The following is a 21940-nucleotide window of genomic DNA, read 5'->3' as shown; positions in this document are numbered from 1 at the left end:
GCGTATAACACGTACCCACGATTTTCCCCTGATTTTAAGGGGAAAAAAGTGCGTGTTATACTCTGATAAATACGGTATTTACATTTTTTTTTTTTCTGGTAATGATCAGCATTTTTTTTTTTTCCTGGGACTGCAGCGGACAGATAGGACACTTGACACTTTTTTTTTTTTTTTTTTTTATTTTTTTTATTTTTTATTTTTTTTTTTGGGACCATTTACATTTATACAGAGATCAGTGCTAAAAATAGCCACTGATTACTTTATAAATGTAACTGGCAGGGAAGGGGTTAAGTGTTCCCTAGGGAGGTGTTTCTAACTGTGGGGGCAGTGTAGTGACTGAAGGAGGAGACAGATCGCTGTTCCTAATAATTAAATAATTAAATAATAATAAAATTATTAATTTTTAATTAAATTAATAATAATTAAAGAAATCTATCCTTTCTTGACAGAATGGGGATCTGCCTGTTTACATTGACAGATCCCCGTTCTGTCTCTCTCAGTAGCGATCGCGGGTGGCCGGCGGGCATCGCGGCTGCCGGCCACGCGTATCGGCTCTGGCATTGCAAGCGCCCCCCTAGTGGTCTTAAAGCAGTCGACGTTCAATGACAGTGATTCGCCCAGGAGAGCTGGTCCTTAAGTGGTTAAAAGACTTTACATCTTGCTAGTTTACAGTCGCACAGGAGGTCTGGCACTAAAATTATTGCTCTTATTCTCAAGTTCATGGCAATATCTCGCATGTATGGTGCAATCACCATTTACATATGCATACAGGACCTATATACATGTTCACATTTGTGTGTGAGGGGATCTAGATTTTCTAGTTTGTTCATTATTTTATTTAAATGTATTTTTTTTAACACTGTGCCTTTTTTCCTAATCAACTTTATTGCTATCACAGGGGATAACTAACATGAGCCCTGACAGGTCCTCTTATCCACTTGACGAACCAGGCTTTTTTTTGGCGCTTTTTGTTTACAAGATTAAATCAGTATTTTCCCTATTTCGTCTTTCTGGACAGCACCTATGAGAGACCTCGGCTCCTCCCTTCTCAGGAAACACCGCCTCCACCAGAGCTTCAAGCCACTCCATCCCTCCAGCCCGTCAGTTTCAGTGTTTCCTCCGAAGGGGAGACGGTGCTAGGAACCAGGGCCATTTTTCAGCTGGGGAGGCTGAGGCCGGAGTTTTCCTGAAAGGGAGAGACAGAGATCTCTCAATGCACAGCAGCTGGGTTGGGGAGTCCTTGGTCTGCTTAGTGCACCATCACCAGCCACTCTAAGGTAAGTGGAACCCTGGGGTGGTGTTCCCTTACCATCTTCCCATTTAGCTCCACGGGTGAATCCCCCTCTTGGTGGTCAAAGGGGAGGAGGTGTGCTTCTGGGACCCTGGTGGTGGTCGGGCCTGGGGGGTGCACTCCTGGTGTCGGTGCGGTCTGATCTGTTAGGCGCTGGCAGATTCTGATGATGTGGGTTTTTTCTGTCATTTCAGGGCAAGACCACTGAAAAGAGGTCCCCACACAACACCAAGAAGAAGTGCCCTTCATGTAGGAGTACTTTGGGGGAGTCTTGGCCCAAAGTTCTGTGTAGGGAATGCATTGAGGCGTTGGTTAAGGAACATTCTGCAGAGCAGGGTTCTGACTTGGCAGCGTCCGTTAAGGAGCTTTCCAGCACCTTCCAATCTTTTAAACGCTGTTTGCAATTTTTCAGCCCCCGCAACCCCCAGCTAATCCTCTGCCAGTGCAGCAAGATGCCGCACCTGGTCCTTCAGCAGGTCCCTCTATCAGTGAAGGTTTACCTGGGGGCACCAGACAGGCTTTTGAGGATGAGCCTGACAGCGCATCCTCAGACTCCTCAAGGGAGTCAGACGGAGAGAATGCGGATAGTGAATCCATTCAAACCTCCTGATACAAACTCTCCCTGGAAGAGCTCTTGGGAGCCATCCACACCACCCTAGGTATCCGGGAGGAGAAAAAATCTCTGTCTCTCCATGATCAGATGTACGAAGGTCTTGGAGAGTAGAAGAGAAGGGTCTTTCTGGTCCATGAGTTTCTGGTTGACGCTATAAAAAAAAATGGCGAGAGCCAGAAAGGAAGCCTTTTTTTTCCAGAGCATTAAAACGCAGATTCCCCTTTGCAGAGGATGAAGCGGCTGTGTGGAACAAATCGCCTAGACTGGATGCTGCTTTTTCTCAGGTATCCAGAAAGACAGACTTGGCTTTTGAGATATAGGGGTGCTATCAGACCCCCATGACAAGAGGATGGATTCCCTCCTCAAGAAGACCTGGGATTCCTCCTTAGGGAATCTTAAGCCTGCCATGGCTGTCACAGTGGTGGTGCGTAACATGGAGAACTGGCTAACACATATAAAAGCACATATTGAGGCTGGGACCGCAAAAGAGACGATTCTCTCTTCTTTCCCAATGCTTTTAAAAGGGGTCGCATACATTGCGGATTCCTCAACAGAGTCGGTCTGCATGTCTGCTAGATCCTCTGCTTTGGCCAATTCAGCCAGGAGAGCACTTTGACTAAAAATCTGGCATAGGGACAATGCTTCAAAGACCAAGCTTTGCGGAGTCCCTTTCACCGGGGATTTACTGTTCGGTCCGGACTTGGAGGCTGTCCTGGATCGAACAGCCAATAAAAAGAAGGCTTTTCCCTTAAAGAAAAAGTTGGGGGAACAGTCTAGAAAGAAGACTTGCCCACAAAAGAAGTTTAATTTTCCGAGGGCGGAGGCTCAAAAAAAAGTTTGGACCAACAAGGGCAGGGGGCGCGGGGGATCTCCTGAACAGCCCCGAAAGTCCCAATGACAGGTTAACCCCGGTGGGAGGAAGACTGGAGTTTTCCTCCCATAGTGGGAGTCGGTTACCTCCAATCTGTTCATACTAGGGATTTAAGGAGGGGGTACAGACTAGCATTCTCAAGCCCCCCCCCCCACACAGGATGTTAGTTACAGATCTGCCAAAGTGTGCGAAAAAGGCCGCGGCATTACTGGCCTCATTGGAGGAACTGGAACAGCAGGATGTAGTGTCACGGGTCCCACCTGGGGAGATAGGCAGAGGGTTCTATTCCCACATCATTGTAGTTCGGAAGCCCTCAGGGAAGTTCAGGTTCACCGTGAACCTGAAGCCTCTGAATCGATTAATCTCCTACAAAAGATTTCGGATGGATTCCATCTTTTCCGTGAAAACACTGCTTCCTCCGAAACTCCAGGGACATCACGTCCAGGTCCGCTCAGACAATTCTTCAGCAGTTGATTACATCAACCGACGGGGGAACCAGAAGCTGTTCCCTTTGGGCTCTGACGGAAACAATATTCAACTGGGCCAAGGTCACGGTGCTGTCACTATCTGCAGTACACCTACAAGGGGAATTAAACCAGATGGCAGACTTCCTCAGCCGGAGGAAGATGAGGGAGAGCGACTGGGTCCTGAGTCAAGTCATCTACAGGATGATTATCCAGAAGTGGGGGGTTCCATATGTGGACCTTTTCGCTTTAAGGGAGAACGCAAAAACTCCCCTCTTCTTCTCTCTCAACCGGTGGGACGGGGCAATTGGGGTGAACGCTCTTTCTCAGAGCTGGCATTTTTCCAAGTGCTATGCCGCCGCCCCCCCCCCCGTACTGTTGCCCGCAGTCTTGAGGAAATTGCAGACACAACCCTGTTCTTGATAGCGCCACACTGGCCCAGGAGGCCATGGTTTTCTGTCCTAAAAGAGCTGGCGGTGGAACCGCCTTGGATATTGCCGGTCAGGGAAGACCACCTCTATCAACGCCCAATCTGCTGCCCTCAGGTGGAGAGGTGGAATCTGGCAGCCTGGCTACTAAGGAGGAAATGCTGAGAAGTAAGGGGTTCTCCAAAAGGTTGGTAGCGACTCTTCTAAATTGCAGGAAAGAGACGCGCAGGATCTATTTGAAGGTCTGGAAGAAGTTCAATTGCTGGTGCTCAGAGAGCTCCTTTAACGTTCGCAGCCCAGTAGCAGTGCTGGCGTTCCTACAAAGTAGGGCAGATAAGGGACTGGCCCTTAGTACTCTTAAAGGTCACGTTTCTGCTTTTAAGTGTGCTCCTTGAACAACTCCTCGCAGGGAATCCTTGGATATCCAGGTTCTTTAAAGCCTTAGGTAGGCAGAGACCAGTCAGCTTCCATCCTTTTCCTGTATGGGATCCCTCCCTAGTGTTACAGGCTCCTACAGGGGATCCTTTTGAGCCTATTGAGTCTCGTACTGTAAAATTTTCAACCCTCAAGACTGTTTTTTTTTTGGTGGCAATCACTACCACAAGGAGGGTTAGTGAGCTAGAAGCCCTCTCGAGGAGGGCACCTTTCCTTCAAGTTTTTCCAGATTGGATTATTTTTAAAACCGATCCAGCCTTTTTGCTAAAGGTGGCTTCTAAATTTCATAGGAGCCAGGAATTCTGTTTGCCCACTTTTTGTTCAAATCCTGTGAGGGAACAGGAGCATATCTTCCACAGGTTAGATGTCAGGAGATGTGTACTAAAATACCTGGAGATTACGGAACAGTTTAAGAGATCCAATTTTTTATTTCTTTTTCAGGGGCTAGGAAGGGGTCCAAAGCTTCTAGACATACTATAGCCAGATAGCTGAGGTTGGCCATTAGTCAGGCCTATATAGCTAAAGGGGTAGAGGTCCCGGAAGGTATTAGGGCCCATTCCACTAGGGCCATGGCAACGTCACAAGCAGAGTGGGCTACACCCGAACAGATCTGCAGAGCAGCAACGTGGTCAAGTTTTAAGACTTTCGTTAAGCACTACAGACTGGACTTATTGTCTGCCCAGGACCAGGCCTTTGGGCGTAAAGTCCTGCAAGTAGTAGCTCCACCCTAGGGTAAGTGCTCGCTTATCCTCTCATAGGTGCTGTCCTGAAAGACAAAATAGGGAAAATCGAAGTTACTTACCGGTAACGTTTTTTCCAAGAGTCTTTCAGGACAGCACTGGTACCCACCCAAATGATATTTTGCCACTAGGACGTGAGAGCATCACAAGTGTGAAGGTTGGTATTATGTGTTCTTGTGTCTCTCTAGATTGGCCGCAGGTACCCGTGGAAAAATTGACAGGCTGGAGGGATGGAGTGGCTTAAAGCTCTGGTGGAAGTAGTGTTTCCTGAGAAGGGAGGAGCCGAGGTTTCTCATAGGTACTGTTCTGAAAGACTCTTGGAAAAAACTTTACCAGTAAGTAACTTCGATTTTTTACTAGAAAATTACTCAGTGTTTAGAAGAAATGAGTGTACCCAAACAGATTTGTCAGAAAACCTTTTACTTTCCTTTCAGAATCAACATTTTTCTATGGGACATTATACTACAAAAAATTCAAAATTCATTCAAGACCATGTTGCAACAACTAATACACCCAATGAAAGTCTTAAGCCTCGTACACATGGTACAATTGTTGGCCAACAAAGCGTCTGATTTTTGTCAAAAGGGCGTGTGCCAGGATCTTGTCTTGCATACTAATTGTTGTGCCACAAACACGAACGTAGTGATGTACTACGAGGAATTTCAGCTCTTGAGTGCCACCCTTTGGGCCCCTTCTGCTAATTTCTTGTTTGGTGAGCACTGATTCCAAGCATGCGTGTTTGTACTTTCGACTTTTGTGCGACGAGTTTGTGTACTGACCATACAAAAATCTGACGTCAAACTGTCTGCCGGAAATTTACTAGCCTGCCGTCCAAGGTTGGTTGGCCGACAGTTGGACAACAATTGTCGAAAGGAGCATACTAACGGTAAGATTTTAGGACAACAGTCTGTCAACAGACAATCCCCTGCCAACAATTGTACCGCCTGTATGAGGCTTTAGGAGCAAAGCTAAGTTTTAGGCCTCATTCCCCCGAGACGGATCCGCTCAGCTCTGTCCGCCAGCTCAGCAGGAGATCTCTCCGTTGATCTCCGCTGAGCCGGCGGATGACAGAGTCCGTCTCCGCTCACTGAGCGGGTAGGGGCCTGTCAGAGCGCCGGCGATTCTTATGGCGGGAGCATGTCCATTTTCATGAGATCTCATCCGATCCGCCAGGACGGATGCGAACGTATCACCATAAGTCTGATTTTAGCGGATTGGATGTCAGCAGACATGGTAGCCGCTGACATCCATCGCTCCATAGACCTGCATGGAGTGTCCGTTCAGGTCCGTCTAAAAAAAATTGACAGGTGGACCTGAACGGTCCGTTCGTGTGAAAGGGGCCTTAGACAACAAAATCCTAATTAACAAGAATTCAACTACAGGTGAGTTCAACCATTTATTTAGGCCTGGTTCACACCTATGCATTTTTTTAGTGCGTTTTCAGTTTTGCAAAAACACACTACAGTCCATCTAACATGGTTTCCTATGGATGTAGTTCACATCTGTGCATTTTATGGAAAGGGCCAGGGACTTTTTTCTGGTTTTTGGTTCCATAGACTTCAATGGATCAACAACTAATATTGAAAAATGCACCTGCAATATGCAATAGAGGTCGACCGATATATCGGCCGGCCGATATATCGGCCGATATATGGCTTTTTTTACTGATAAAAAAAAAGCCGATTCAGCGGGACTTGCAAATGACTTCTGTAATTGAAGTCAATTGCAAGTTGTCTGAAGTTTTCTTCTCTCCTCCTCTGGGCAGCCTGCCAAATCTGATAAGAAGATACATTTATATCTCTTTCAGGTTCTTTTATCAATAGACTGAACTCTGTGGAGAAGTTTTCAGTTTAACCATTTAAAGACTAAATCTTTTCTGACACTTGTTGCTTAACATTAAAAATCCTGTATTTTCTGCTATAAAATCACTTGGAACCCCCAAACATTATATATATTTTTTTTAGCAGAGACCCTAGGGAATAAAATAGCGGTTGTTGCAATATTTTATGTCACACGGTATTTGCGCAGCGGTCTTTCAAACGCAATTTAAAAAAAAAAAATACACTAATGAAATTAAAAAAAAAAAAAAAAAAAAGCAGTAAAGTTAGCCCATTTTTTTTCGTCCAAAAGTTTTGATTACCTGTTTTTGTGTATTTAATATTTAAGATATAGTTATTTTTTTTAATCTAAATTCTACATACAAGTGAACTGATTGGAGGTTTGTTTTGTTTAATAAATGTTTAAATATAAAAAAAATTCTGTATCACTTATTACTTAAGGCTGCTTTCACACTGGAGCGGGCATGCGTTGACGGTAAAATGCTGTTAATTTTAGCGGCGCTTTACCGACATTTTAGCGGCGCTATTCGGCTGCTAGTGGGGCACTTATAACCCAGCTAGCGGCCGAAGAAGGGGTTAAATGCGCCCCTGAAGCGCTGCTGACGAAACGCTTTGCAGGCGCTTCGGCAGCGGTGCGCATTCATTTCAATGGGCAGGAGTGGTGGAGGAGCGGTATGCACCGCTACAAAGATGCTGCTTGCAGGACTTTTTTTTAACATCCTGCCAGCGCATCGCCTCAGTGTGAAAGCACTCGAGCTTTCACACAGACTGCAGGGGAGCCGTTTTACAGGCGCTATTTTTAGCCCAAAAGCGCCTGAAAAACGCCCCAGTGTGAAAGGGGTCTAACTGTTAGATTTTATGAGATGAAGGGAAAAAAAAAAAAAAAAAATCGGCCTAATATATCGGCCCAAAAAAATCGGCATCATATATCGGCCATCGGCCACCGCAATTTCTAAATATCGGCTTTGGCATCGGCCAGAGAAAAACCCATATCGGTCGACCTCTAATATGCAACCTGCATTGTTGTAAACCAGGCCTAAACAGGTGTTCAGCAGATAGTTGACTATCAAAGGGCATTCCTTAACAAAGAAAACCCCTTCCCATTTCATGCTGTCAGCAATGTCACCACGTGGAAGAGACATGTCACAAGGCCTGAGAAAGAGATAATTTATTTACACAAGAATGGTAAAGGCTACAAGATTAAGCTTATCAGTCAGAATACCGTAGCAAAAGTGATGCAAAAATTTAACAAAGATGTCCAGGTTGTCCATGGAAGTTAACACCTCAACCAGAGCATTCTGATGAGAAGGTTTGGAGAAAATCGCCATGCAAGTTCACTGCAGTTAGCTAAAGAGGTAGAAAGCCAAACTGGGTGTTTCCCATTACACAATAAGGTGTACACTGCAGAGGAATGGCATGCATGGGTTTCGTCCACGAAGGAAGCCTCTCCTAAAGCCCATGCACAAAAAAGCCTGCCTAGAATTTGTCAGGGCCCTTGCTAAAAAAGACTACCCGGACTCTATATCCTGGAGTGATGAGCCCAAGATAAATGTTTTTGGAACTGATTGCTTCAAAACTGTATGGTGTCACAAAGGTGAGGAGTACAAAGAAAATGGCATTGTGCCTTCAGTGACACATGGTGGTGGCAGTGTCCTGTGGGGCAGCATGAGTGCTGCTGGTGTCGGGGAACTGCATTTCATTGATGGTATCACAAATTCACAGATGTACTGCTCTATATTGAAATAGAAGATGCTACCATCACTCTGCCCTTGTTCTTTATGCACTTTTCTAACATGACAATGATCCAAAACACACATCTAAGGCCACTGTTGCATTTCTGAGGAACAGGGTGAAAGTGATTCATTGGCCAAGTACTGTATGTCTCCTGATCTGAACCCAATTGAACATCTATGAGGAATTCTGAAGAGACAAGTTGAACATCACTCTCCATCTAATATCCAGGCTCTAAAAGAGGTCTTTTTTGAAGAATGGAATAAGATAGGTGTTGCAATATGTCGCCAACTTGTTCATTTTATGGCTAGAAGACTTGGTGCTGTCCTTACAAATCATGGAGGTCATACAAAATACTAGATGTAGTAGTTTTTGTTGTGGGGTGTATTCATTTTTGCATCAAATAATTTGAGTAAAACTAAAGATTTTTTTCATCTAAGTTATATACAATAGGGACCTCACCAAATCTTAGTCCATATTCTATGAAAATAACAGCAGTGGTGTAGATCATCACAGTGCAGTTATACAGGAAAGATGCTTAAGGCTTGCATGGTTACTTATCAGAGAGGAGGTAGATTTGTCTGGGTACTACCTACTAGAGAACCCCTTCATTTCTTTTAGTTCACATTAAAGTGAAGCTGTGCTTTTGCACATGTAGGAAAAAGAAGTGAGGTTTCTTCAGTATTGCTCCCAGCTGTTTGCACTTCCCTTCCCCCCCACCCCCAATCAATCCTGGTGCCAAGAGAGAAGCTCTGTATAACTTCCAATGCAGTATTTATTATTGATTTACATAGGGCTAAGGATATTTAGTCAGTAAATTAACAAAATTCACACTACGCTTATGCCAATGATATATTTTATCTAATACCTGGATAAGGCAGGACAGATATTGATGTTCTCTTTGCATGGCTGAGCTCTTTAGTCGGCTAAAATAACTTTTCATGTGCAGAATTTCTGTACGTTATTTTTATGTGTCAAATCTGATGTACACAGGCTATAGAATTTAGTATTTAAAGCTGGGTACACACAGATCAAAAATCGTCTAGTTCAGCAGAGACCGTCCGAATTCCGATTCCTGTGTAGCCCTCCTAGTTCGACAAAGTCAATCGGTCCTGCTGAAAAACCTCCTTCGATCAGTGGTTTGCAGCTGGTCGGTGTATAGTGTCAGCGGAGGGTCCTGCTGTCAGCATAAGCACAGTGGAGGAAATTCCTGCATGTACCTTGGTTTTGTGGACGCAGGAACCTGTTCGTGTTTTTTGTGTACCCAATGGACCTGAACTCAAAATGTGAAAGTTTGGTATTGGGAGACTTTAGAAATGTTAATTGTGCTTAAGCAGTACCCTGAAATGTTTTTTTTTTTCTGGAATTCCTTTTTAAAACTAGTTCACTTCCTGGTATCTGAGGGTGCCCTGGTACTCCTATTCCTACAGGCTTATAGCTGTATATCTGCACCACTGCCTCTGTCTTATGATATTTCGTATTTGGTGCTGCTTACTGTTCTTCATGAAGCAAAGCTGTGCTTTTTTTTTTTTTAACCAAGATGGCCACCTTCACACACAATGACAATACAGTGCAAGGCATAGTAAATTAGTAATGAGAAAAGATCAGCTGCAGGGAGAGCACAGACCATGCTGATGACTAGTCTTTTGCACTTTTTTGCACTTGGTCTAGAGTTCAGTTTATTTTTAGGCATTTAGAAACTAGGCCATATTTTATTTTTTTTTCTCACAGTGACAATTGGTTTGTGTTCTGACTTCTGACTGTAGTCCTGTAATAGATTTAATTTGTATTTTTTTCCATCTAAACCAAATAAAAAATATTAAATTAAACCTCAATCTAGCTTCACCTTTTTCTTCTACTTTCTTGTCTACTTTCTTGAAGCCATTCAAATAAAATTTATTTTTTACGCTATAACCAAAAAAAGACCAATTTTAAAAAAAAAACAATATTTTTACCTTCTGCTGTAAAACGCATCTAAGAAAAAAATTTTAAAAAATCTAATTTCTTTATCAATTTAGGCCAATATGTATTCTGCTACATGTTTTTGGTAAAAAAAAAATCCCAATGATCATATATTGATTGGTTTACGCAAAAGTTATAGCATCTAAAAATAAAAACTATGGGATAGATTTAGGGACTTTTTTTTTGTTTTTTTTGTTTTTACTAGTAATGGCGGCAAACAGCAATTTTTAGCGGGATTGTGACGGACAAATGTGACACTAGGTAGCACTTTTTGGGGACCAGTGCTAAAAAAAATCCAATGTCACTGTATAAATGACACTGGCAGGGAAGGGTTAACATCAGGGGCCATCAAAGGGTTAAGTGTGTTCCCTGGGAGTGTTTCTTACTGTGTAGGGGATAGCTTAACTGAAGAAAGACAGAGATCTGTGTTCCTGCTTAGCAAAAACACAAGATCTGTCTTTCTTACTAGCAGACCGTCGTTCTGCCTTGTTTACATAGGCAGACCGTTGTTCTGCCTGTCTAAGAATGATCGCTGGGTTCCCGGCTGGGTATCCAATCACAGCGGGAGCGGGTCTCCGGTGGCACGCGTGTCCCAGACCCAGAAGAAGGAATCACATGCAGGTATGTGAATTTGTGCTCAGTATTTGTACATGGGGTGGTCCTTAAGCGGTTAAAGGGATGCATTTTTCTGTTTTAACGCCTATCGACCAAAAAGGGGCCAATCAGGGTGGATATAAATGATTAAAAAAAAAAAAATCTGATTTTTTTTTTTTTTTTCTTAATTTAAATCGATTTTTATTCTTTTTCTGATTTTTAATAAAATGCTTTTGAAGTAAAAATCTATCTAAAGATAGTTTTCAAATTAAGATATATTAAAAAATGTGTTTATTCAGCATGAAATGGAGCTTAGTTATGTAGTATGAGGCTGTATATTCTGCAATATTTACATTTTTAGTAAACTCATTCAATGAATCCAAGCTCTGCAAGCTGAGATAACATGCACTGTATTGATGCATTCACACAATTTTACAGTAACTGTGAGATAAAACAAAGTTCAGGAATATTCCTTTATCCCATTGTTGTGCAAATATATGTACACTACAAACTGTATGAATGAATCGGTTCTGATATAGCTGTTTTACTAACCTGACAGCTTATTATTCAAAACAGGAAACCTTCATTTTGTTTGCAAATATTAAAGATTATAACTACCAGAAAGAATAAGTCCTTACATTTAAAGAGCACCTGTCATTTCAGATCCATCAGTGCAGAGAATTTTATGTCAAATCGTATGCCAAATCAGCCTAATGTGAACGTGGCTAAACCCCCAGTTGTAAGCACTTGCAGCAGGTGATTTAATCACTTACTAAGTATGCAGCTTCTTTATCTTAAATGGTTGCCTATGTTCCATTTTAAGCTAATGCCATGACTGCTGCCCCAGGTTTCCTGTTTCAGAGTGGTTCCTTTCTCTTGCATAATTAATTATGTCTTCCTGCGCTGTTTTCATCAATAGAAACACACAGCCCCTTAGCTTGGGATGGCAAGGCACTCTCCTGCCCCTCCCTTGTTTCTCCAAGCTGTCCACTGCTAACTCTTTGATGAGAAAACTGGAAGTTCAGGAAAGCAGCAATGAGAGAGAGCAGGAGTCACACTGCACTGTAAGTTGTAAACTGCAAGTGCTGGGGTAAGAATTGTAGCAAATAGTTTCTTGGGGAATTTTTTTTTATTGTGCTCAGTGTGTTAAAGTGGAGTTCCACCCAGAAATGGAACTTCCGCGGATCGGATTCCTCACATTTGGCACCTTTCAGGGGGGAGCGGATACCTGTCAAATCCAGGTATCTGCTCCCATTTCCGGGGAGAGATCACCGCAACCTTGTGCGGCGAACTACGCAATGTCCAGCCCCTCCTCCTCCCCCCGCTGCCTTCTGGGAGACACACAGATCCCCGAAGACAGCAGGGACCATTTAGAAAGTGCAGGGTGACTCATGCATGCACAGTAGGAAACAGCATGTGAAGCCGTAAGGCTTCACTTCCTGTTTCCCTTTAGTAAGGATGCCGGGGCCTGCACCCAGAGCCGAGGGACGGGTCGGCTTTGGGTGCCAACATTGCGGGCTCCCTGGACAGGTAAGTGTCCATATATTCAAAGTCAACAGCTACAGTATTTTGTAGCTGCTGACTTTTAATTTTTTTTTTTTTTTACCCAGGCGGACATTGTTTAATACTACTTTAACCCCTTCCCGCCGAGCGTACACAGATGTGCGTACTCGGCTTCCGGGGGTTATACCGGGATGATGCCCGCAGCTGCAGGCATCATCCCGTTACTGTTTTTTTAGAGCCGGCGATCGGCTTTCCACATATAACAACCGATGCGGCTAAAAATAAAATACCGGAGGAGCGGGAGGGGACGTCCCGCCGCCTCCCGCCTCTCTTACCTGGCCTCCCAATCTATCGGGAAGCCCCATGACCAATCCGCCGCCTCCCGCGGCTAGTGACAGTCTGAAACGAAGCCGTGAGCGGCTTCGTTCCAGCCTCCTAATCGTAAACACGGAAGCGATGTCATGACGTCACTTCCCGTTTACTCGGCTGCCAATGGCGCCGGTTTTAAAAAAAATATACAGTATTCAGAATCGCCAAAAACGGCGATCTGAATACTTTGAAGTGCAAAGGAGGGATTGGGGGTGTTTTAGAACCCTGAACCCTCCATAAAGAGTACCTGTCACCGCCTATTACTGTCACAAGGGATGTTTACATTCCTTGTGACAGCTATAAAAGTGATCAATTTTTATTTTTTTTTTAAACACAATTTATTAATATAAAAATATTTAAGAAAGAAAAAAAAATGTAAAGCGCCCCAGTCCCCGCGAGCTCGCACAACAAAGAAAATGCATACGGAAGTCGCGCCTGCATATGTAAACGGTGTTCAAATCACACATGTGAGGTATCACCGTGATCGCCAGAGCAAGAGCAATAATTCTAGCACTAGACCTCTTCTGTAACTCTAACCTGGTAACCGTAAAAAAAATGTAAAGCATCGCCTGTGGAGATTTTTAGGTACCGTAGTTTGTCGCCATTTCACGAGTGCTGCAATTATAAAACGTGACATGTTTGGTATCTATTTACTCGGCGTAACATCATCTTTCACATTATCCAAAAAAATTGGGCTAACTTTACTGTTTGTTTTTTTTTAAATTCATGAAAATGTCCCTTTTCCCAAAAAGTTACGTTTTAAAACACCGCTGCACAAATACCGTGTGATATAAAATATTACAACAATCGCCATTTTATTCTCTAGATTCTCTGCTGAAAAAAATATATATAATGTTTGGGGGCTATAAGTAATTTTCTAGCAAAAAATACGGATTTTAACTTGTAAACACCAAATGTCAAAAATGGGCTTAGTCATGAAAGGGTTAATGATACATTTCATTGCATCTTGGTTGCTTGAGGCCCAGCGTCATGCAACCATTTCTAGCGTAGGTAGTTTTGAACAAACTTGCTGTAGTCCTCTTGACTACAGGAGGTGCAGGCATGGATGGCTCTTTGCAGGACATTAGTGGTGGCACACATCACACAGCTGTGTCATGCGCATGCTCTATTTGTTTCCACTGTAAAATATAATTACAGGGGGCTTAAATAATAAATAATGGTGTTGGGAGCTGGAACATAAGCATCTAGTATTTTTATGGTGGTATGGTGAGACCCCGGGAATGCGGTCTAAAGAAATCTCCAAAGAACTGATCATTGCTATGGACCAGTTACAGCCTATGCCTGCTGCATTACATTATTGTGTTGACAGACTATATCCAGAATTTTTCCATGGCTTATTAGGACAGTGAGATTAGTTATTAGGACAATAGGTGGGCTTAGTTCCAAAGTCAAGCCTTTAGAGACAGGACACACCCAAGATCAGAGGGTTTTCTGTATAATAACAATAATCATGTTTTGTTGCCTGCTGGTAGAAAGGAATTTTAGGAGCATTTAAGATAAGAGAAGAAGAAAATTCTGAAAGCTGTTGATGCAATTAGACTGTGTTCAATGTAATACATTTATGTTAATCTCTTTGCAGATATACATGGCTTGCTAAGATGACAGCAAATACACGTCAGCAAGTTCTTGGTCTGTATCGCAAGATTTTCAGGATAGCAAGAAAATGGAAGTCTGCATCTGCACTGGAGGAAGATGCTATCAAAGAAAAACAGTATATAGTTGAAGAAGCCAGGCACTTGTTTCACAAAAATAAACACGTATGTATCCTACATTTTGGTTTGGAAAGTTCTCTGTATTTGTATAAGGTTACTTACACATGCTATGTGACAATATTCGGGCCTGTTGATAGGTCACATGGGGATCTCATACTAGGGCTGAAACAACAATCGATTATGAAAATAGTTGTCAACTATTTTTTCATAATCGACTAGTTGGTCAGCCGATTAGTTGTCCTGCATACAGAATATTATAGAATTATTATTTATTTACATATCCGGAAATACAGTGCAGCACACATACAGCTCAGTACACTATCCATACATCTCAGTAAGTGCCTGAGAACTTTTGAATGTGTGAGAAGCAATGCATCATGGTACATGTAGTCCTGGGCAGGAGAAGGAAGACAGTTTTTTTTGACATGCGAAAGAAATTCCCATGCAGGGGATATAAACAAGAACATAATACAGATTTTCACGTAAAAGCATAAGTAAAAATGTGTGATAGGATTTAAACTATAAACCAACAGTGACCCTCAGGCCCAGGACCAGGGGCCAACACAAGATGCCTGTGCCTGCAGACTCAGGAGCTAAGGTGGTCAGGGGAGCAGACCTGTCCGCAATAACAGAGTAAGCAAAACCAAACTAAGCACAGGACACAGAAGTAAACAAAGCAAAAAAACAAAAAATGACATTGGGGGGGGGGCGACAGGCTAGAGGCCAAGAAATAGAAGAAAGTGGTAGGAAGGAAGAGAGGCGAAGAAGAGGTAGAGAAAGGAAGTTCCCCCAGGCTGGAGATGGGGCTAAGGTTATGCTGGTTTGGAAGGCCTAGGCTGGTTGGGTGTAAAGTTGGAAATGCATAGGGCCACCAGACCCTTGACCAAAATTCCATGAGGTGGGAGGCAGGACCATGTGCGTTTCAACGCCTCGCTGACCGCACAACCCCCCCCCGGAAGCATCTATCATTGTGGGATGGGTTTGAATTGGCAATGCGGGCTGGAACCCAGTACCAGCGAAGGAGGACCTTGTAGGCAGCCTCCTGTGTTAAAGGAGCATTTCGCTATGCTGGACCGGGCTTTACTTCAGTCTGCGAGGTCAATGTGGGACAGGTCTTGTTCCGATTTGAGCACATAGAAAAGGAAGGTTGAGGTGCTGTTTCAACTCAAACCAATATTAAACCATGTAACACCTACTACAAAAGTGTGAAATAGGTGATCTTGGCACTATATGAGGCATCATATTGGTGAATATTTTATTCACGCTAAGCGCTGTTAATACTTTCTTCTCCTAAGTGAGTATATTTTTTACAAATACCTTTTGATTTTATAATAGCGGCTGTAAGTGCATAAATAACAACTTTTCCATTTGAGCGGTGGGATCAGAGATCCTCACCACTTCTGATATTTTGTTCCTAGTAAACACAGTTGTTTGATAATAAATGGCTCCAGCCAAACACTAACCATGAGTGAAAGAAAAGTTTTTGTGTTATCATTCATATTCTCTGAAAAATGGCCAAGAAATCATAAATTATGCCAGGGTATGTAAACTTATGAGCACAACTGTGTGTGTATATCTATATCTATCTATCTATCTATCTATCTATGTATATATATATATACCGTATTTATCGGCGTATAACACGCACTTTTTTCCCCTTAAAATCAGGGGAAAATCGCGGGTGCGTGTTATACGCCGATCCCCTGCAATCCTGACCTGTCAGAACGAAAAAATCGCTGACCGCGATTTGAAAATGGCGCCGCCGGCGCCGAAATACACAGTGCCGGTCCTCGGATCTTCTCGGCCGCTTTCGGTTTCACTCGAGCGCCGCCCGAACCTAGCCGAGTATACTCGGCTAGTTTCGGATAGCTCCGCTCACCGTCCGAGTGGAGCCGAAAGTGAACGAGAGCCGCCGAGAAGAGCCGAGGACCGGCTCTGTGTATTTCGGCGCCGGCGGCGCCATTTTCAAATCGCGGTCGGCGATTTTGAAGCTCAGAGGCTTCAGCAAGGCTGGACTGGGGCAAGGCTGGACTGGGGCAAGGCTGGACTGGGGCAAGGCTGGACTGGGGCAAGGCTGCACTGGACACTGGGGAAGGCTGCACTGACATGGCTGCACTGACATGGCTGCACTGACATGGCTGCACTGACATGGCTGCACTGACATGGCTGCATTGACAAGGCTGCACTGACATGGCTGCACTGGGGCAAGGCTTTATTGAGAAGGCTGCAATGATGGGCATTTAAATGTAAGTTTTTTTCCCTTCAAGTTCCCTCCTAAAAGTTTTTTTTCCTTAAAATTCCCTTCTAAATTGAGGTGCGTGTTATACGCCGGTGCGTGTTATACGCCGATAAATATGGGATATATATATATATATATATATATATATATATATATATATATATATATATATATATATATATATATATATATATATATTATAGATATACAGTATCTCACAAAAGTGAGTACACCTCAATGTAAAGTAGTGAGTGTACAGCTTGTATAACAGAGTAAATTTGCTGTCCCCTCAAAAAAAAACACAGCCATTAATGTCTAAACCGTTGGCAACAAAAGTGAGTACACCCCTAAGTGAAAATGTCCAAATTGGGCCCAATTAGCCATTTTTCCTACCCAGTGTTAGGTCTCAGGTGTGAATTGGGAGCAGGTGAGTTAAATTTGATATCGCTCTCACTCTCTTATACTGGTCACTGGAAGTTCAACATGGCACCCCATGGCAAAGAACTCTCTGAGGATCTGAAAAAAAGAATTGCTGCTCTACATAAAGATGGCCTGGGCTATAAGAAGATTGCTAACTGATTGAAACTGAGTTGCAGCACGGTGGCTAAGACCATACAGTGGTTTAACAGGACAGGTTCCACTCAGAACAGGCCTCGCCATAGTCGACCAAAGAAGTTGAGTGCACATGCTCAGTGTCATATCCAGAGGTTGTCTTTGGGAAATAAACATATGAGTGCTGCCAGCATTGCTGAAGAGACTGAAGGGGTGGTGGGCCAGCCTGTCAGTGCTCAGACCATATGCCGCACACTGCATCAAATTGGTCTGCATGGCTGTCATCCCAGAAAGAAGCCTCTTCTAAAGATGATGCACAAGAAAGCCCGCAAATGGTTTGCTGCAGACTAAGGACATAGATTACTGGAACCATGTCCTGTGGTCTGATGAGACCAAGATAAACTTATTTGGTTCAGGTGTCAAGTGTGTGTAGCAGGAACCAGGTGAGGAGTATAAAGACAAGTGTGTCTTTCCTACAGTCAAGTATGGTGGTGGGAGTGTAATGGTCTGGGGCTGCATGAGTGCTTCCGGCACTGGGGAGCTACAGTTCATTGAGGAAACCATGAATGCCAACATGTACTGTGACATATTGAAGCAGAGTATGATCCCCTCCCTTCAGATACTGGGCCACAGGGCAATATTCCAACATAACAACCTTAAACACACCTCCAAAATGACCACTGCCTTGCTAAAGAAGCCGAGGGTAAAGATGATGGACTGGCCAAGCATGTCTTCAGACCTAATCCCTATTGCATATCTGTGGTGCATCCTCAAACGGAAGGTGGAGGAGCGCAAGGTCTCTATCATACACCAGCTCTGTGATGTCGTCATGGAGGAGTGGAAAAGAACTCCAGTGGCAACCTGTGAAGCTCTGGTGAACTCCATGCCCAAGAGGATTAAGGCAGTGCTGGAAAATAATGGTGGCCACACAAAATATTGACACTTTGGGTCCAATTTGGACATTTTCACTTAGGGGTGTACTCACTTTTGTTGCCAGTGGTTTAGACGTTAATGGCTGTGTGTTGAGTTATTTTGAGGGGACATCAGATTTACACTGTTATACAAGCTGTACACTCACTACTTTACATTGTAGCAAAGTGTCATTTCTTCAGTGTTGTCACATGAAAAGATATAATAAAATATTTATAAAAATGTGAGGGGTGTACTCACTTTTGAGACTATGTGTGTGTGTGTGTGTGTGTGTGTGTGTGTGTGTATATATATATATAATAAATATATATATTATTACTTTTCCCATCATTATAGGTGATAAAAAAGCCATGCTGCTACTAAAATGTATGCTGGCCACACAAGTATAAATTTTTTGTCCAAAATATTCGTATGAATTTTCATATGAAAATTCTTTGTACATTTGATGAATAGACAAATGTTGTTCAAAAAGTCACTTGCTTTTAACATTCAATTTTAAAATTAATGTAATTTCTGAATGAAAACCATGTACACTGTCTGATAATGTGTTAGATTAACCACTTACCGACCGCCGCACGACGATGTACGTCCAGACTTTGAACGGGGATATCGTTGTTATGGCAGCATCTAGCTGCCATAACCCCAGTATCCCCGTTTTTGTGCGGCGTCCAGCTTTATGATAAAAGTGGTCCCTGCGGCGCCGCAGGATCACTTTTATCGGTGGCGGGAGAGGGCCCCCCCGCCGCGATCCGGTGCCCTCCGCCGCTACCGATGGCTCCGGTAAGGCGATCGCGTCCTCCCCTGTGGTGTGCCTGGAGACGAGTGAGGCTAAGATGGCGCACACTCGTCTCCATGACACTGCTGGGTGGAAGCGACGTCAAAACGTTTTTTTTTTTTTAAATTGCATTTTAGTGTAAATTTGAGATCTGAGGTCTTTTTGACCCCAGATCTCATATTTAAGAGGACCTGTCATGCTTTTTTCTATTACAAGGGATGTTTACATTACCGATTATTTATTCTGCCTGAATAATTGCCTTATGTACATGCATGGTGATTTGTAATATGCTTCTGAAAGGTTAATTTGCTTTGTTGGCCGTCATCTCATTTGTAACACATGGATTTCAGTATATTGAAGAGAAAATGATTTCCACAAGATGTTGTAAACCACCTCATCTATAGCATGAGTTATCTGTTTAGTTAATTCCGCATAGGCTCTTTTCCTGTCTTATGTAAGAGTTTGCAGTTATCCACAAGTCTGTGCTGTGCATTGATTATTTGACCACTGTGTGGCACTGTTTGACCAGTTTAGAATGTAACTGGAAAAAAAAAAAGTTTCTTTGGAAAAGTTCAGGTGTTTTATTTTGGCGTCACATTTATATGTTACAGTATTGTTTTTTCCCTCAGTTTATGCATGATATAACCACTTATAGAAAATCTATAGTCACAGCATACACTTTTCCTTTTATAACATCAACATTGTTAAAACAATATAAAAATAGTCATTTTTTACAATCCAATATAAGTTTACTTGAAAAATCTTACTTCTTGTTGTGAGTTTTGCCTGTCTGCTGACCATCTCTTTCCACAACGTTTTGATTCTTTGCATGCTTTGCAGTTTCTCCTCTGTGGATTACTTTCAATTTCTAAGGACTATGTGTCCCATAGTACCTTGCTACCTGCAAGCAGTGATTCCTGCACTGACTCCGCCTCCTGAAACTCCTCCTCTCAGCACCTCTGTAGTTCAAAAGACAGGCTCTGGGAAATGTGACACGGCAGTGCCTATCCACAGGGCATAGTAATTACGTGTCACACAAGTTAAGGAAGTAAATGTATGGGGGATCTTCAGATTGCAATGTGAAAATGAATGTATGATTTCAAATGCAAATCATAGATATGCTTTAAAAACAAGGAGCTATTTTAAGAAAAGCCATTGGTTTTGATGAATGTGGAGGGTTTCAGGGGATTTGGAGCTGATGGCACCGGCCTCCCATGACAACGGTGGTTTAGCTTAAAGTGGTAGTAAACTTTTTTTTTTTTTACCTACAAGTAAACTTGTTCCAGTTTTTTTTAATTCCCCCAAATATCAATATCCTCATTCCATATAACTTAGATGGGCGTTTACACATGGAATAGATCCTCTAACAGATTTCCTGGAACAAGGTCTGCTTTTTCAAGGATGCATGTGCGGATGGCAAATTATATCTAATAAAGAAACAAGGAATATAGGTTTCGTAAATATATACACCTCTGTCTCAAACCATAATATTGTAAAGATACATCAATATATCATACACACTAGAACTGCACAATTAATCGTCAAGAATCGTTATCGCGATCTTGACTAAAGTGTTTCACAATTCTTTCTATGCAAAGAATTCTCTCTGCTCTTCTGAAACCACAGCCATCAAAAGAAAGGAAGAGAAAAACTGGGCAATCTGCCAAGAATCAAAACATTCTTTATCAGTTGAACTTAAGCATAAACATGGCAATGAAGGGGTTAACCAGGAGGGGGCGCTGTAGGGGTTAATTATGTTCCTAAGGAGTGATTCTAACTGTGGGGGGAGGGGACTCACAAGGGGAGGAGACCGATCGGTGTTCCTCAGTACAAGGAACACACCATCGGTCTCCTCTCCTCTGACAGGACGTGGATCTGTGTGTTTACACACACAGATCCCCTTTCCTGCTCAGTTACTGGGCAATCGCGGGTGCCCGGCGGACAGCGCGACCGCCGGGCACGCGCAACGGGACCCGAGTGACGCGGCGGGCGCGCCCCCTGCAGGGGCTGAAAGGCCATCACGTCATATGACGGCGGCCCAGGATAACAGCTGCACTGTCCCGCCGTCATATGACGGTGGGTGGGCAGCAAGTGGTTAAACTTTTTTCACTTGCACACAAAGTCTATTCCATTGACAAATTGTTACAATGTTTATGCTTAAGTTCAACTGATAAAGAATGTTTTGATTCTTGGCAGATTGCCCAGTTTTTCTCTTCCTTTCTTTTGATGGCTGTGGTTTCAGAAGAGCAGAGAGAATTCTTTGCATAGAAAGAATTGTGAAACACTTTAGTCAAGATCGCGATAACGATTCTTGACGATTAATTGTGCAGTTCTAGTGTGTATGATATATTGATGTATCTTTACAGTATTATGGTTTGAGACAGAGGTGTATATATTCACAAACCTATATTCCTTGTTTCTTTATTAGATAAAATTTGCCATCCGCACATGCATCCTTGAAAAAGCAGACCTTGTTCCAGGAAATCTGTTAGAGGATCTATTCCATGTGTAAACACTCATCTAAGTTATATGGAATGAGGATATTGATATTTGGGGGAATTAAAAAAAACTGGCACAAGTTTACTTGTAGGTAAAAAAAAAAAAAGTTTACTAACACTTTAAGCTAAACCACCGTTGTCATGAGAGGCCGGTGCCATCAGCTCCAAATCCCCTGAAACCCTCCACATTCATCAAAACCAATGGCTTTTCTTAAAATTGCTCCTTGTTTTTAAAGCATATCTATGATTTGCATTTAAAATCATACATTCATTTTCACATTGCAATCTGAAGATCCCCCATACATTTACTTCCTTAACTTGTGTGACACGTAATTAATATGCCCTGTGGATAGGCACTGCCGTGTCACATTTCC

General features: G+C 42.9%; 1 protein-coding gene across 2 annotated transcripts in view; it reads left to right on the top strand.

Moving 5' to 3' along the window:
* Nucleotides 1-21940, top strand: part of LYRM1 (LYR motif containing 1) — a 73079-nt gene that overhangs the window by 20024 nt on the left and 31115 nt on the right. For both annotated transcript variants that reach the window (XM_073591061.1, XM_073591062.1), the window contains exon 2: nt 14440-14617. In XM_073591061.1, coding sequence (XP_073447162.1) covers nt 14440-14617 — 178 coding nt within the window. The remainder of the gene's footprint in view (nt 1-14439; nt 14618-21940) is intronic.

Source organism: Aquarana catesbeiana, linkage group LG06 (assembly GCF_042186555.1).
Source record: "Aquarana catesbeiana isolate 2022-GZ linkage group LG06, ASM4218655v1, whole genome shotgun sequence".
Classification (NCBI taxonomy): Eukaryota; Metazoa; Chordata; class Amphibia; order Anura; family Ranidae; genus Aquarana; species Aquarana catesbeiana.
The sequence above is the reverse complement of the archived record's forward strand: the minus strand, read 5'-3'. Positions and strand labels throughout refer to the sequence as shown.